At 38.2% G+C, this 16465-nt stretch overlaps 2 protein-coding genes across 2 annotated transcripts; both read right to left on the bottom strand.

The window, feature by feature from the left end:
• Positions 1-5032: 5032 nt before the first annotated feature.
• Positions 5033-5977, bottom strand: LOC130880196 (olfactory receptor 51I2-like). The gene has a single exon (XM_057779132.1). It carries the CDS (start codon positions 5975-5977, stop codon positions 5033-5035), a length of 945 nt encoding a protein of 314 aa, XP_057635115.1.
• Positions 5978-15273: 9296 nt separating this feature from the next.
• Positions 15274-16218, bottom strand: LOC130880270 (olfactory receptor 51I2-like). The gene has a single exon (XM_057779226.1). The coding sequence runs from the start codon at positions 16216-16218 to the stop codon at positions 15274-15276; it is 945 nt and encodes a 314-aa protein (XP_057635209.1).
• Between the last annotated feature and the right edge of the window lie 247 nt (positions 16219-16465).

Below are 16465 nucleotides of genomic sequence, written 5' to 3'. Positions count from 1 at the left end.
AAACAGAGCTAAACCAACCACCACTGGGTTTTATACTTGTTTTACTGCAATGTTTCCTTTGAACCCAACATTTATTTCCATATCGAAATAACAAAATATCTAGTTTAGTCCCAGGAAAAATATTTAAAAGACAAATCCTTTACTTCTCTTAAAATCCCATTAGACATAGTTTTAACTTAAGAAAATGAAATATTAGACATTGTTCAAACTAAGAATACTGAGAAGACAAGTTTCTAATTTACAGAAAGTATGTGGAAGTATGGGAGTCACGCTTCCATCCCGACTTCTCATGGATACATATCTCATCTCCATAGCAAGGATTGAGTTGGTCGATAAGAACAGAAGCTAGGAGGAGCAATTATGTTTGCACAGGATTCTTGATCTTTGTGCCTCATAGTTAAGATTCATAAAAGTTCTATGATAAATAAGAGCCAACACCGAACATAAGAAACCAAAGTGACATTGCAGGGAGTTCCACAGGATTTCAAGGAAGGAGAGATTCTTCAGAAATGACTCTCACAAGAAGACAGCAGCCACGCCCCAACAGTGACTAACTCTCAGTGTCATTTCCTTTGTAACCTGAAGCAGAGTCAAGAAGTGGTTTGCAGATCTGACTAGCTCTTCTCAGATACCACAACTTTGCTGCTGCAGACACAGTCCAGCTAGCCTGGAAGCAGTCTTTACTACCATGGCTTTATAAGGTAATAAACAAAGCAGGACACAACGGGTTCATGTTCCAAGTTAAGTTAGGGGCCCCTGAAGGGCATTTCTTCATCAAGCGGACACTGCTCCATCACCAACTGGATATGTTTTCTGAGTCATGAACTCAGAATCCTCTCTCATCCTATTTCACCTTCAGCTGTGAAGGGATCTATCTGTTGCTGCCTGTGCATCTTGTTCATATTTATTAAATAAAAAGGTTTTGCCCTTTCTTTCCATTATATACAGAGGATTAGTTCATCAAATATATGTGATAAAATAAAAGAAATAATTAAATGAATGTTTAGTTTATTGATTTTTATCTGTACTTGTATAACTTGCACTCCAGTTGGCAGCACTTAAAGGCTTGCTATTAAATAGCAATTCTCTTAAACCTCCAACACTCTTCAAATGTAAAGTAGAATCTCAAGACAGCTTCTATTAATCTCTAGATGCAGGTGTTACTCACCCAAACACTGGGGCATGGCAGGCGGCAGGCTCAGAGTCTCAGTTAGTACAAGTTCAAAAGGCAGAGCTGAGCAGCAGACAACCTGAGTCTTACATCATTTGCTTCCAGCACGTTGCTCAGAAAATTCTGTCTAAAGGATTTTTCAGTGCTCATTCTTTCTAGCACAGAAATGAATTATCAGTCTGCATGTAACCCCAGCATTAAAGCACTATGGAGACTAGGGAATGGATTCTGAGGGTAAAGTATACTGTTTATGAACTTTGTTCTTTCATTTAAAGGAATACAACAGCTCATCTATTACTTATTCACTCAATAATATTTACTGAAACCTACAATGTACCAGGTTTGGTGTGAAGACTGTGACGATATGACTTAGTCATTGGAAGATGGGCAAGATCCTACATGAAGAGTTAGAGGAAGAATGCAGTCTGTCAACTACTCCAGTGCTTAGTTTTTATTTATTTACATACACATTTCTTATTTTCTTTTATGTTCCTCTTTTTATCAACAAATATTAATTATACATAGTAATACAATTTGATGTGATATTTTAGTGCATTCCTGCTGTATGCCTTTTACCCACCCTCCCCTTCACAACCTCTAGTAATGAGGGGGCTACATCCGAGTCACTTCCTCAAATTCCGCATAAGGCGAGAACATGTGGTATTTGGGAGTAACTTCAGTGAAATGATGTCACCGGTGAAGTAAATCTCCACAGACATTATGTGAAGGAATAACAAAGGCTGAATACCAAAAAACTATATATTAAAGGTAAATACAAGTGGAGAGAAACAAGATTCCTGGGTGTTGGAGATTGAACCCAGGGACTGGTCCATGCTAGATGAGAACTCTGCTCCTGAACTACATCACAGTCTTTATGGTCTTGACATCCAATTCTTTTTTTTTTTTGGTTTTTTGAGACAGGGTTTCTCTGTGGTTTTGGAGCCTGCCCTGGAACTAGCTCTTGTAGACCAGGCTGGTCTCGAACTTACAGAGATCCACCTGTCTCTGCCTCCCGAGTGCTGGGATTAAAGGCGGGCGCCACCACCGCCCGGCCTTGACATCCAATTCTTATTATTATTGTTAACTGAGATGAGCTGATCCTCAAACATTGACAAAGTTAAAGCTTAATACATGGCCGATGGCTTTTTTTATACTGAACACAACTTAACACAAAGCCAATTTTTGAAGATGTAGAAAAGTAAGTAAAATAATTTTTAAAAATAAACAAATTTCTCCTAAGCAGATATATCCAAAGTGAGTGACAGATAGTAGATTGGAAATATTTCATGCAAAAATTATTCAACAAAAATGGAGATTTATCATTATGCTTCATAAGAAATACAACTCAGTATTTAGAATCCAAATATCTACAAAACCTTTTACAAATAATATAAATGTTTCCAATTATAGAAACGTATTGTTGGAAATAAAACAGATACAAATTGGACAATATTGTTTTATTTATTATCAGACATAAACTTTTTCAAAATAATGAAGTTTCTCAGTTAAATATTATTAATGGTTCTTAAATTATTTAGAAGTTGGCACACTACATAAAATATTTATTTTGCTAGTAACAGAAAATATATTAATTCAGGAAAAAATTAAAAATCTCTTATTTATGGAGTAGATTTTTATTTGATAAGGAGTAGCAAAGCAGAATACATATTTTTTAGTATGAATGGCAAATACTTTCCACACTCAATATGGATACAGTTCTTCCCCTATAAAAATATAATTCAAGTACTCACTTATCATTCTTATGCCCTATTATGTAACTAAATTGCATAGATAAACTTGAGCTTCAATTATTTTCCCTGTATTTATGTATTTATTTTGTGTGTATATGTGTGTGTGTGTGTGTGTGTGTGTGAGCACAAGCATATCAGTGCCATGGTGAACAAAGGCCAGAGGACAACTCTCAGAAATTGGTTCTGTCCTACCAAACTTTGTTGGATACAGGGATTGTACCCAGGTCATCAGGTCTGTGTGCAAGCTCCTCTACCTACTAAACCATCATGCTCGTCACAAATTTCAACTTTAGAAATCTGAAAAATACTGAACTCAGAAACATGGTTCATAATTTCAGAAAGAGAGATAAGAGGGAACACCAACCCTGGCAGTATGAATTAAAAGCCAAAAGTTCATTGTCATCCTTGGCATTTTGCATATTTGCATGTATATATGCAAATGTGTATATATGTAGATCTGTATATATATGCATATATATGGGTATAGAATTGCCTTCTCTTTCCCTCTTTCTCTCCAAATACTAAGAAAGTTGGCTTCTGCAATGACCCAAAAGACTCTTGGGAGAGAAGAATTTTGGCTGGTTTTGTTTTCCGTTTCTTCTGTAGCATGTTTCTGAGTCCAAGCTGAATGTGTTCTGTGCTCTGGAGGATGCCCCACCTCATCTCTGCTCCAGCCTAATCTACAGCTGTTGCTTCCAAGCCAGCCTTCATCTTGCAAAACTGTAGCACTCTCTTCTACCTGACTCCCTATACTCTTCTGCTACTCTCTTTCAGAGCCTTCTTTGTCTTGCACAGAGCCCTCTTTCTTTCACTTAATGTGCTTTACTTCAGGTTTAGTGTGCATTCTTTTAAAAGAGCTCATTTGATAAGCATCTTTGAGATTGGCAGAGACTTGGGGCGATGATGACAGTACTTAGACATCTCATGTCTCTGAGACTTTGAAACCAGTAAGCTTCTCTCCTTGTTTTATCAATCTGTAGCAAATCCTTCTACTCAAATTCCTTCTTGAAATATATTTGCCTATAGTTGGAAATAAACATATCTATATCTCTGTTACCTTCATTGTGTCATATGTAGGTTTTTATTTTACATTTCTGTCACTTAATTGCATTCAAAGGGGGCCTTTAGGGACAATGCAAGTGTATGCTCTCTTTTGTGTAGGTCACTGTCCTATTACTTCGCCCACATAGCTTTGCTTTCTAAAACTTATTTCACCGTCTTACCAGGAAAATGTAAAGAGATATTACCTTTAAAAGACTTCTTCCCAAAGTATCTGATTTCTTCATTGCTCTTCTACAAGTTTGACTTACAAGATCCCCTGTTCACTGTTTGGTGGAATTCTCCAGCCCACTGTACTTAATTCTACCAGTGCCTGTGTCATATGGATTGTGCTCATATTTGTGGATCTTAGAAGATTTCGGACTTTTCACCGCTGTGATCCTGTGATTTCCCTGGCATCTGTATGGGTCTCTGTTGTCTTTTGGAGGCACTACTCATTGTAGAACATAAACACATATGGCAGTAGACTGTAGACCACACTGCCGTGGCTTATGAAGGGAACTTCCTCATCCGCTAGTCACTAATATTAGTTCATCTTCCACTCAGTGTTCCTATTAGCTTCTTAGGAGAAAGTTAATCGTTCTCTTAGTTATGCTTGAGTGATGATAGCACATGTCACCATGGTCAAATTGCTACTATATAACTCGAAAGTTTAAGGTTTAAAGATATCCAAAACAGTTCTTCTTTTACCAGATAACATCAGATATGTGTGTATGTATGTATACATTATATTTATGAGTGAACTTACTTTTATATTACTGGAAAATTTAGGTATTTGTGGTATATCGGAACAAACAAGATCTAATTCAAGAGCCTTTTTCTTGTTTGATTGGAGAGAATTAATTTGCAGGAAACTATGAACTAATTAGTTAGTCACATGGTATTTTGAGTTGCAGATTGAGTCTAGGCTATGTCTTGTAAGCAATGCGTACTCCCAAATGTAGCTAAAAATATACATATTTAAAGGTCCACAGACTATCTTGATACATTCAAACATCAACAAAAACAAAAATTCCTAAGCTATGTGGTATTCCAAAAAGTGCATCTCCAATCAAAACTTCGTGCCTGACAGCATCTTGTGCAGCCTCCTGCGAATCTCCTTTGTCTTGATGGAATAGATAATAGGATTGAGCATTGGAGGCACAAAGAGATATACCAGGGATGTGAACTTGTGCACATACTCTGGGGCATGCTTTACAAATCTGTGGACCATTGACACACTAATCATGGGCACATAGAAGATGAGTACAGCAGAAATGTGTGACACACATGTGTTGAGTGTCTTGAGTCTCTCTTCTCGGGAGGCAATGGCCAGCACACAGCGCAGAATGAGCACATAGGAGAGAAGGATGAGCACTGAATCTATACCAAAGGCAGAGATGACAATAAACAGCCCATACATGCTATTGATGGTCGTATCTCCACAAGGTAGGCGTATCAGGTCTGGGTGCAAGCAGTAGGAATGAGTCAGAACATTGGCCTTACAGAAGGGCAGCCTCTTCAGTAGGAAAGGAAGTGGAAAGACCATGCAGAAGCTGCGGACAACAATAGACATACCCATGTGGGCCACACGAGCGTCAGTGAGTACTGAGGAATAGTGCAAAGGGTTACAGATGGCCACATACCTGTCAAAACTCATGGCCAGCAGAATGCCAGACTCTGTCCAGGAAAAAAAGTGTATGAAGAACATCTGGGCCAAGCAGGCATCAAAAGCAATCTCTGGAATATGAAAACACATAGAAGCCAGCACTGTGGGCAAAGTAGAAAAGGACACCCCCAGGTCATTGACAGATAGGAGGGACAGGAAGTAGTACATTGGCTGGTGCAAGCTCTGTTCCTCCTTTATGATGAAGAGAATGAGGACATTGCCTACAATGGAGATAGCATACAGCAGCAGCAGGAGGCCACTCAGCCAGTGCTCCAGACTCTCCATCTCTGGAAAGCCCGTGAGTATGAAGCTAAGGGTGCTTGAGGTGTTAGTCTGGAAGCTCCTCATCAGGATTGCCGAGTAGCTACCCAACAACTGTAGGGAGATAGACCAGAGTGAAGTGAGATTAGGGTATGGAAAAAGTGAAGAGGGGGGCCAGGAAGTGTCTCAGGATAGGAGGGAAATGATGCCTAGACTCCAACACCAAACACCAGGAAGGTTGTAGAAAGAAATTTTCCCTTTCTGAGGAGACTTCCTTTGACTCTTTTTAAAACATTATTCTTTATTCTGCCTATGCCAGGTTATATATAGATGCTTACATCTGTGTGACCTGGCCTTTTTTGCTTCTGGTTTTTAGACATTATCATACAGCAAGTGCTCAATGAATTCAGTTCTTAATACATTAAGGCTGAATTATTTTCTTCTATGAAAGTTATGACACTTTTTGGCTAGATTCTAAGCTGTCTGTCTGTCTTTCTCCTGAATTCAAATATCCCAATAACTCATCTTCTCTCTGTTGTGTGAGCCCCTCATTTATTCACTGGAATTCAATATCCTCACTCTCTGCCACTCCTGGTTGCTTTTGATTTTGTTTTCTGTATGTTCATATGTTTCCTTGGGTCAAATATTCTCAAACTGAACTGTATGCTGTATTGATTTGAAGGGCTTACAAATGCTGTTCAGGCCACATTCATAGCAGTTGCATCTGAAAGCCTGCAACATGGGCTAAGGAATCCACTAAAAAAGATAATGTAATATTTTCCTTGCCCTGTGTGACTTATTTCACTTAATATGATTGTATTTAGTACATATATTTTCTTGAAAATGACATAATTTTATTTTTCCTCATAGAATAATAAAATTTGTGCTTATACGCACAAGTACACGCATGTGTGTGAGTACACTCACATATTTTATCCTCACTGCAGGTAAATTGATGTACAAATCCCCAAACTAGGATTCAGAGATAACTAGTTCTAGTTTTAAACTTTTGAAAATATTATTAAATTGATAAACTGCTTTAATAGCAATATATTAACACCTACATTTTAAGTGTAAAATTCTTGATACAAGTAAATTAATCTGAACTCACTTTCCCAAATATCAACTGTAAATTTAAATTTCTAATAAATTGTTTCTACATTTAAATAATATGAAAATTAATACAGAATAGATCACTTAATGTGAATATTTGGGTCTCCAGTGCAAGTCACATGCTGAATAAATACAGATAATAAAGTAGCAATGAAACCAGATTCTTGGAGAGTTAGAATACCTGGTCTTGTCTCCAAACTATTATCCTAATTCCTACCAGTTTCCCAATCAAAGGCTCTCTTCTTTTGTAACATTCATGTCTAATCACCTAATAAGAATAATGGAGTTATTCACACTGAAGCACTGATCCCAATCAAAACTGTTTATGCCCAACAATCAAATTAGATGCCTCTCTGAGGCTCTATGTGAGAACCTGTACTGTAAATGGAGAATCAGGACAGAATAGTGGGGTCGCAATCTCTTAGAGCTAGATACTGAACTGGCAGCCTTTCCTGAAATCTGTGTGCTAGTCACTTCAGAATACGGGCCCTGCGAATCCCTGTGAGAGAAGGGCTAAGGTCCCCACTTACATCTTCAGTGGAGATCATAATCCGAGAGTTAGGAAAGCTGTCCCTGGGCATCCCTGTGAGAGAAGGGCTACAATCTCACTTACATCTTCAGGGTAGATCAGGATCCCAGAGTTAGGAAAGCAGTCCCTGAGCATCCCTGTGAGAGAAGGGCTAAGGTTCTCACTTTCATCTTCAGGGTTTATCTAGTAGCTATGAGAAAAGAGGTGGTCAAGATGCTTGCCCAGAGGAGCAACGCCAAACACTCTACATCCTCAGAACACAGCTCTGCTCTTCATTATGTGTTAGTCTAGATTCACTTCCTGCTCTGGGATCTATGAAGCTGTCTCTTAAGGGTCCCTTGGGCCTGGCTAGGACAGCCTGGGGAGCTGGCCAGAGCAACGGAAGTGTGAAAACTCAGAGCTCCCCTGTGCTCTGTAGTTTCTCCCACCTAAAGGTATCAAAGAAGTTGAGAGTAAAAGCCGGGGTGATCCTGGAGCAATCCACATGTTCGGCTCTTCATTTGGTGGAGCTGAGACTCAGAAACAGTTTATCCTGTAACTCTACCAGATCTGGGAAGAACCCCAGACCCATGGATTCCGCCTGACTCTCAGAAGAGAGATTTTTTTCTGTTAACTGTGCCATGACTCAAACAGATTTCAAGAAAGGAATAACATGACCAGTAAAAGTCTAGTTATGTGGTGTCAGGAAACAGGACAAAACTTCCCAGTCTGTCTGGACAGCCACCTGACTAACTGTTAAGTCTTCAAAGACAAGAATCTGCTTGACAATTTTTTGCCATGTGGCCAGACCTATATTCAAAGCTAGCTTCCTCAGAATGGTTCAGCAATTAAAAATGACCCTAGTTTAGTGCCGACACCCATAGAGCAGCTTCATGACCATCTGTAACTCCAGCCACATGAGATCCAATGGCCTCTTCTTGTGTGCATGGGTACCAGGTACACACATGGCATGCGTACATACGTGCAGACAAAACATTCACGCACATAAAATGAAAATTAAAAAAATAAATTTAAAAATACATTCTAAAAACTGAGTTCCTTCTTGAATTAATGCCATTAAGTTTATTTAATTCTTTTGGTTTTTGGATTTCTTATTTGTAAAGTGAAGGACAAATTCCCATAGATTTGAGCATTTATAATCCAAATCACACAGCAAGAGATTTGAAACTGTTGGAAAACTTGCTAATTTTTCTCCCCAGCAATGAAGCTGAATAGTAGAAAGACCAGTTTTCTCTGAACACAGATTGACTTCTAAGACATAAATTTAATTGAAAGTGTTAAAATTAGAAGAGTTCTGGGCTGTCATATACCACAACCAAACTTTATAAGGGAGAAATAGAGACTCAGGCTGAAAAGTTTGCTGAATAGCAAATTATGATGATTTACAACATCAGGATTTGGATGTAAATTATCCTGATGCACATCCAAATCATCTTCACTGTCCATGCCCTTATCAGAGCTAGAGGATAAAAGAGTGAACATGTACTCCACTCAAGCATACACCAACGAAGTAAACATGTACGCCACCCAAGTATACATCAATGAAGAAATCTTATGAATTCATTTTCTTCACTTAAGATAAATACTAGAGCCGGGCGGTGGTGGCGCACGCCTTTAATCCCAGCACTCGGGAGGCAGAGGCAGGCGGATCTCTGTGAGTTCGAGACCAGCCTGGTCTACAAGAGCTAGTTCCAGGACAGGCTCCAAAAACCACAGAGAAACCCTGTCTCGAAAAACCAAAAAAAAAAAAAAAAAAAAAAAGATAAATACTAGATTGTTCAGTAAAGAAGTTAGGGTAACAGAAAGGCACGTATTTTAAACCCTTTTATGCTAATTATATTTAAATATAATTTTATATAATGAAATTTTCCTTATTGGAATTATAAAACTATTGAACTGTCTTACACCTGAGAATTTAATTTTAAATATAAAATTTATATCTAAGATAAAAATTGTGGCTGTGTATAAGTAAACATATACTATCAACAACTAAAAGCACTGATATGAACTAAAATGAAATTTGAAGGACATCATCAAGAAAGTAATCACAAAGGGTCAGAACTGGTCCACTCACCACAGAATTTCATTCACTAATGCATTGCTTTCTGGAGTTTAGTACATATCCATTAGAATTTCAAATATGGCTTCTTTTTAATTTAAAAAAATCATTGAAGATCTGAAAAACAATTTCTCAAAAGTTGACTTTTTTAGAAGACTGTTGCTATACAATGCAGTTGAATTAGAGTTTTTTAGGTATACCCAAGAGTGGCAGAGAAAGGCCACCTGATAGTTAAATTTCATATTTTGAGGAACCTCTGTACTGATTTCCATAGTGCCTACACTAAATTACATGCTCCCCCCAGAAGCATGTAAGGGTTCCCCACAGCCTCTTATACATTTGCTACTTGTTTTCTAGTATCAGTCATTCTGACTGGGTGAAGTGGAACCCCATTCTTCCAAATTGTACTCCTCTAATGTTTAAGAACATTTAACTTATTTCCTATGGTTTGGACCTTTAGAAGGACAAAATGAGCATAGCATGGAGATGATTGCACATCTATTTATTGAATCCCTATTTACAATAGCAAAGATATGGAATATGCCTATGAATGGATAAAGATAATATGATTGATATATATGAGATGGGGGAGGAAGGAAGGGAGAAATCTTCATTAATCTGTAGAAAATGATGAAGATATGTCATTAGCAGGAAAATTAATACAACTGAAAAATAGACTGTTAAACTAAGTCAATCTCAGAAATAAAATGATCATGTTTTCTTTTGTTTGTGAATATATTTTGTATAGATATATAAAATGTGTATATAGGACATGAAACTAAAGACAAATCTGAAATAATGAGCATTGACTCAATGGAGGAGCATAAAGAAAAGGGAGGAGAGAGTATTTTCAAAATACACTTATGGCCTACTTTTATACAAGTATCGTTATGAAATTCACCTGTATGTACAATGAATATGTATCAATAAAATGTACAAATGAACAGGTATGTTGTTTTATGTACTGAATTGAACCTGTGGCACTAGAAATCACAGCTTGTTTTCCTTTCAACATTAAATAACATTACAAAGTACATGTGTCAAAGGAATAGAACAATCACCACTCAAAAGTATAGGTGTCAACAAGGAAGTAAACAGTCTACACAAAGTCTCTCTATTATCATCATTGGAAATTAATTAGTGGGATTTTTTCTCATTTCCAATAGCAGATGGAAATGAATGGAACTGACAAAAAATGAGTTGTTTCTCCTTTTATTTCCTATTTAAAATCAAAGAGAAAACAAGTGTTATTTCCGCAACAACAGCAAGAGAAAATGACTAAAGGAAAGCTGTGTTCATGGGGATCGAAATATAAACCAGCGATTCACATTTCTCAAGGCTTTCAGATAGTGCCTAAAAGGCGACACCTCATGATCCCTGGTGCTTGCACATTTGTGTTCAGTGCCTACGCTGCTTTACTCGCAAGAGAATGGAAACAGAACCAGCCTACAAAGCTGTCAGCTGATGAACGGATAATGAAAATGTGGGATATACACACACTGGGATTCTATTCAGCTGTAAAGAAGAATAAAATTTGCACATAAATGGATGGAACTTAAAAATAATGTTCAGAATAAAGTAATCAAGGCCCAGAAAGACAAATGTCTTAGATTATCTTTTATTTGCAGATCCTAGATCTGAATCTTTAGGTTTTTGTGTAGCTTGGAGTAACTACATAAACCTGGAAAGGAGAAAAGGCCCATTGGGGGAGGGGGAAGAGCTCTGGAGAGGTGAGGAAAAAGGAGTTAAGAAAGGGAATACTGGGAAATGAAGGGATTCTTAACTGGGAAGAATAAGAGAATAATAGGATGAAAGAAAACAGGATAAATAGCACTAAGGATGCTTAGGAAAGGCCTAGGGAAACATATTATTTTACATGCTAACTTTAAATACATTTATAGCTTATATACACAGTTTTAATACAGTTATGTTCTCACAGTGGGATAATACACACACATACACACAGGCACACACACCATATAGATACAGAGCTATAGGCTATCTAACAAAAACCCAGTATCGGTCAAGAAAATGTTCCGTCCATGCTGTTTATCAGGGTAGACTACAAGGTGCACACACACCAAAATATATAAACTGTTGCTGTTGTTCTTGGTTGCCTGCCAGCACATCAAGGTAAGATATTATTGCTGAAGATACTTCTTACTTGAGGCAGAGGAGTTGGAGAAATCAAGCTGAGACTGATCTGGAAGTCTCCTGCCTGAAGGCTAGCTCATACAATACTTGGAAGGTGCTATGAAAGGTGTCAAGTGAGAAAAGCTATCAACGGTGCTAGCTACCTCTGAAGACTGAAAACCTCAAGCATATCAAGACCTGAAAAATATACCTAGCAGCACTTGCATCTTCAGTGCAACCAACAACTGTCTTTGCTTGCTCAACTGGAGGGAACTCCTGCCTGGTACAATCAACAAATTTACAAACTCATAGCTAAAATGACCATGGGCCCTAGAAAAAAACCTAGAACTACTGTATAACCAACATGATACAGTTTCCAACTAACTTCAAAACACTTATTCTTATACCCATGGATAATTGCAATTCTCACCTCTCATCAAAAAAGCATCTTGTTTGAGGAGGCTCAAAAATGAGAGCCTATTTCCACCTTGACCAAAGGTCAGAGAGTTGAAAGTTACCTCTAGTCCTTCAAGGTTATTGTGTTTCTACCTCAAACAAAGGTCCCACCTAGATTTAGATCAGAGAGTTCTGCTTTCTCAAGGTTATTGTCAACAGGTGTGGCTAATATCCAGACCTTGTATTTCAGGTTTACAGACACAGATACGTTTCTATCTCAAACAAAAATCTAAGGATCCAACTAAAGCTCCAATTCCCTTAAGGAGATAACATTGCATTCCACCTAGAGAGTGGTTTGCCTAAAGAATGTCTTGGTCTAGGTTGTGAAAGTGACTTGTTTTGTTCTAGCAACAGAATGTTTAACTATGGATGTAGCCCACAAACTTCAACTGGTCTGTTCATTTCCTTGTATCATGTGAATGCAGTTTTTTATCTTACTCCTACCTTTGGGGTCAGGGGTATTTTAAGCAATTGGAAATTAAATGTGGTTAATCTTAGTATTCACTGAAACTCTCTACCAGTAATATTCTATGTTTTCTGACTTATTATTTTTGTGTCTTCATACTCTTACTTGTATTTCTATCCCCATACCTCTACCCTGGCAAGTGGTAATTTGTCAAGGCTGGTTCTCGACCTTGTTGAGGGAGATAGATATTTCTAGAGAGATCCACACAACTGGTCAAAATGCAGAGAATAAGTGACCATAGGGTTCCCAGAGTCAAATGGGACATTGATGATGCAACTGCTACAGCTCAAGCTTTGGGAGCATCATAGAAAGGGGGTGAAAATATTGTAAGTGAATGAGTATAAGGGCAGTGGTTGTACAATACTGTCTTTGCTGGACGGGCAAGTCATTCTCAGGAATTCTCAAAAAAATATTTGCCAGCAAAACACCTCCTGAAAAGACAACAGGTATAAACATTCAAACTTGGATGAAGGAATATTTTTTCACCTTCCTGTAGATGAAGAGCCTCAAGCAGTTAATGGCAGCTGAGGTAGAGAGAACCAATATTTGTGTATGCATTCATGTTTTCAGGGTTGCGACCCCAATCCTAAGCAATGAATCCAAAGCAAAAGCAAACAAGAGTAGCACTAATTAGATTCAGTCAGAAGTGTATGTACGTGTGTGTACCTATATGTGTACAATATGTGTGTGTGTGTGTGTGTGTGTGTGTGTGTGTGTGTGTAGATGCGGTCATAACTCAAAAGGGGGTAGTTGGAGAGACACAGGAGGAATTGAAAGGTGAAGGGTGGAAATAATACAAATACAGTGTTCCCATGTAAAAAATCCTCAAATAAAAATAAAAATCTGTTTTTAAAGGAGACATGAAGTTGAGAGAGGGTTGGGATGGTGAACGGATCTGGGAGGAGTTAGAGGGAAAACCTAGGGAATATTGAGAAGTTAGAGGGATGAATATTATCAAAACGCATTGTGTGTATATATTAATTCTCAAAGAATTAATAAAATATTGTAAAACAAAAATTACTCACTTTATGATAGTGATGCTTTTTAGTGCTTTTGGATGTTTCTGATAAAAATAACTTCAATATGTGTCCCCTTAGAAACAGAATTTCCACTTGGAGAATGAAAGTCACAAATAATTGAGATAAGTGAGAGACTCAAAGACTGAGAGAAAGCAGCCCATCATCATCTGCAGGGAAATTAAAAATACATTTTAACAAGAAATCATGAATTAGGAAAATGTGCATCTAAACATTGCCTAGGTTTATGAAGGAGATATTCCTTTAAATCTACAATTTCCTACACATACCTTTCACTATATTGCTATTATGAGAAAGTACACTGAGAGATTTCTAAAAACATGGTGCACTTTAATTCTATCATGTATGTAGTCTATGTTATTAAGGGGGCTGAAATAGGGGCAGCAACTTGAGAGATGAAACAATATCACTTTGTACTCCACGTATATATGTGTTTATAAAACATATATATATATTCTCTACAGTTTCTCCTCTCTCTCTCTCTCTCTCTCTCTCTCTCTCTCACACACACACACACACACACACACACACACACACACTACATTGCAGGCATGGGAAGACATATAATGTCGAAGTTTCATTTTAAATTGGGTTGCCTTTTCTAGAAATTGGACTAATCTTAAAGTTTATTAAAGGTGAAACTAAATAAATTTTCCTCTTTTTCATACCCACTGATTAGCTTCTTTAAAGCATCTATAGCATAAAGTAGTACATTATTTTGTCATCTCCTAAATCAAATCATCATCCTGCTTAATGCATGTATTTTGTTACACAACATTCTTAACATTTCAATTCTTTTATTAATGGATACCATACATAAAATTACATATGATTTAAACAGTAATAAAAAGTTTAGTTGAATTTCAAAATTACTAAATGTGAGAACTTTCAATATGATTTATATGAAATAATATTTATCTAGTCCTAAAGGCCAGATGGATGCCATACTGTATAAAATATTTATGCATATTTTGTGTGCATTGTGATAAGGAAAAAAAGAAACAAAAAATTTAATGTCTCTTGACTAAACTCTGGGAAAAACAATCTAATTCTCATTATGACAATTTTTTTTTTTTTTTGGTTTTTGAGACAGGGTTTCTCTGTAGCTTTGGTGCCTGTCCCGGAACTAGCTCTTGTAGACCAGGCTGGCCTCGAACTCCCAGAGATCCGCCTGCCTCTGCCTCCCGAGTGCTGGGATCAGAAGCCTGTTGGTGTGAACTGTAACCACAATGATGCTATCATACATACAACATCTGATAGCAAGAATCCCAATTAAAAATATGAGAGAGACAGAGACAGAGAGAGACAGAGACAGAGGTTAAAATTCCAGGTCAAACTGGATGGTTGTAGCACAAGCCTTTAGGCCCAGCACTTGGAAGGCAGAGGCAGGCGAGTCTCTGTGAGTTCCAGGCCAGCCAGGTCTACAAGAGCTAGTTTCAGGGTAGGCTCCAAAGCTACAGAGAAACCCTATTCCTGTCTCCAAAAACAAAAACAAACAAACAAACAAACAAAAAATCCACGTCAAAGCATGTCTTCAGAGAACAAGGCAGTGCAGTCAGGGTAAGCAACACTGACCTTTCCTTCTCCAGCTCAAAACTTGGTCCCCAGCAGGATTTTGGAAAGCCTTCTACGAATCTCCTTGGTTTTGATGGAATAGATAACAGGGTTGAGCATTGGAGGAACAAACAGATAAGCAAGAGACAGAAGTGTATGCACATACCGTGAGGCATGCCTCCCATAACGAGCAGCCATGGACACACCTACCATGGGCACATAAAAGATTAGCACAGCACACAGATGTGACACACACGTGTTTAGGGTCTTCAACCTTTCTTCCTGAGAGGCAATAGCCAGTACAGGGTGAAGTATGAGCACATAAGAGAGGAGAATGAGAGCAGAATCAAGTCCAAAGGTAGAGATGACTATGAAGAGACCAAATATGTTATTAATGGTGATATCACCACAGGGCAGGCGAATCAGATCTGGATGAAGACAGTAGGCATGGGAGAGCACATTAGCCTTGCAGAAGGGCAACCTCTTCAGGAGGAAAGGTAATGGGAAAATCATGCAACAACTTCGAAGAAAAACACACATGCCCATCCATACCACCCGGGCATCAGTGAGCACTGTGGAGTAGCGCAGTGGGTTACAGATGGCTACATAACGATCAAAGCTCATGGTCAACAGGATTCCAGACTCCGTGAAAGAGAAGAGGTGGATAAAGAACATTTGAGACATACAAGAATTAAAACTGATTTCTCTTAAGTGGAAGCAAAACACAGCCAGGACTGTGGGCAGTGTGGAGAACGACACACCCAGGTCATTGATTGACAGCAGAGACAGGAAGTAGTACATGGGCTGGTGCAGACTCTGTTCTTCTTTGATGATGAAAAGTATCAGGGCATTGCCCACTATGGAGATGGTGTAGAGTACGCCAAGGAGCAGAAACAACCAATGCTGAGAGGTCTCCAGCCCTGGCAGTCCTGTCAAGATGAAGGGAGGCAACCCAGAGCTGTTGTGGGCTTCACCTGCCATCATGGGACTCCCTTTTAGATGCTTAGACTTCTGCCCTATAAAGAAGACAAATAGGCATTTCTCGCATGGCCTGAGGCCAATATTATTTTCTTTCCCATAGGTCGTCATTTAGAGAAATCTTCACTCTGATAGCACTCAAGTTTATTTCTCATCGAAAAACAAACCTTCTGGAAACTCTTTCATGTCCCACTGAATTTACCTGGAAATAGATATTTGCCCTTCTTCTCACCAGTGTCTATTACGTTTC

Source organism: Chionomys nivalis, chromosome 8 (assembly GCF_950005125.1).
Source record: "Chionomys nivalis chromosome 8, mChiNiv1.1, whole genome shotgun sequence".
Lineage (NCBI taxonomy): Eukaryota > Metazoa > Chordata > Mammalia > Rodentia > Cricetidae > Chionomys > Chionomys nivalis.
This window is presented reverse-complemented; position numbering and strand designations above follow the sequence as displayed.

What these genes read in the sequence shown, in the direction of transcription:
- LOC130880196 (XM_057779132.1), bottom strand. Translation starts at nt 5,977, where the DNA reads ATGAGGAGCTTCCAGACTAACACCTCAAGCACCCTTAGCTTCATACTC.
- LOC130880270 (XM_057779226.1), bottom strand. Translation starts at nt 16,218, where the DNA reads ATGGCAGGTGAAGCCCACAACAGCTCTGGGTTGCCTCCCTTCATCTTG.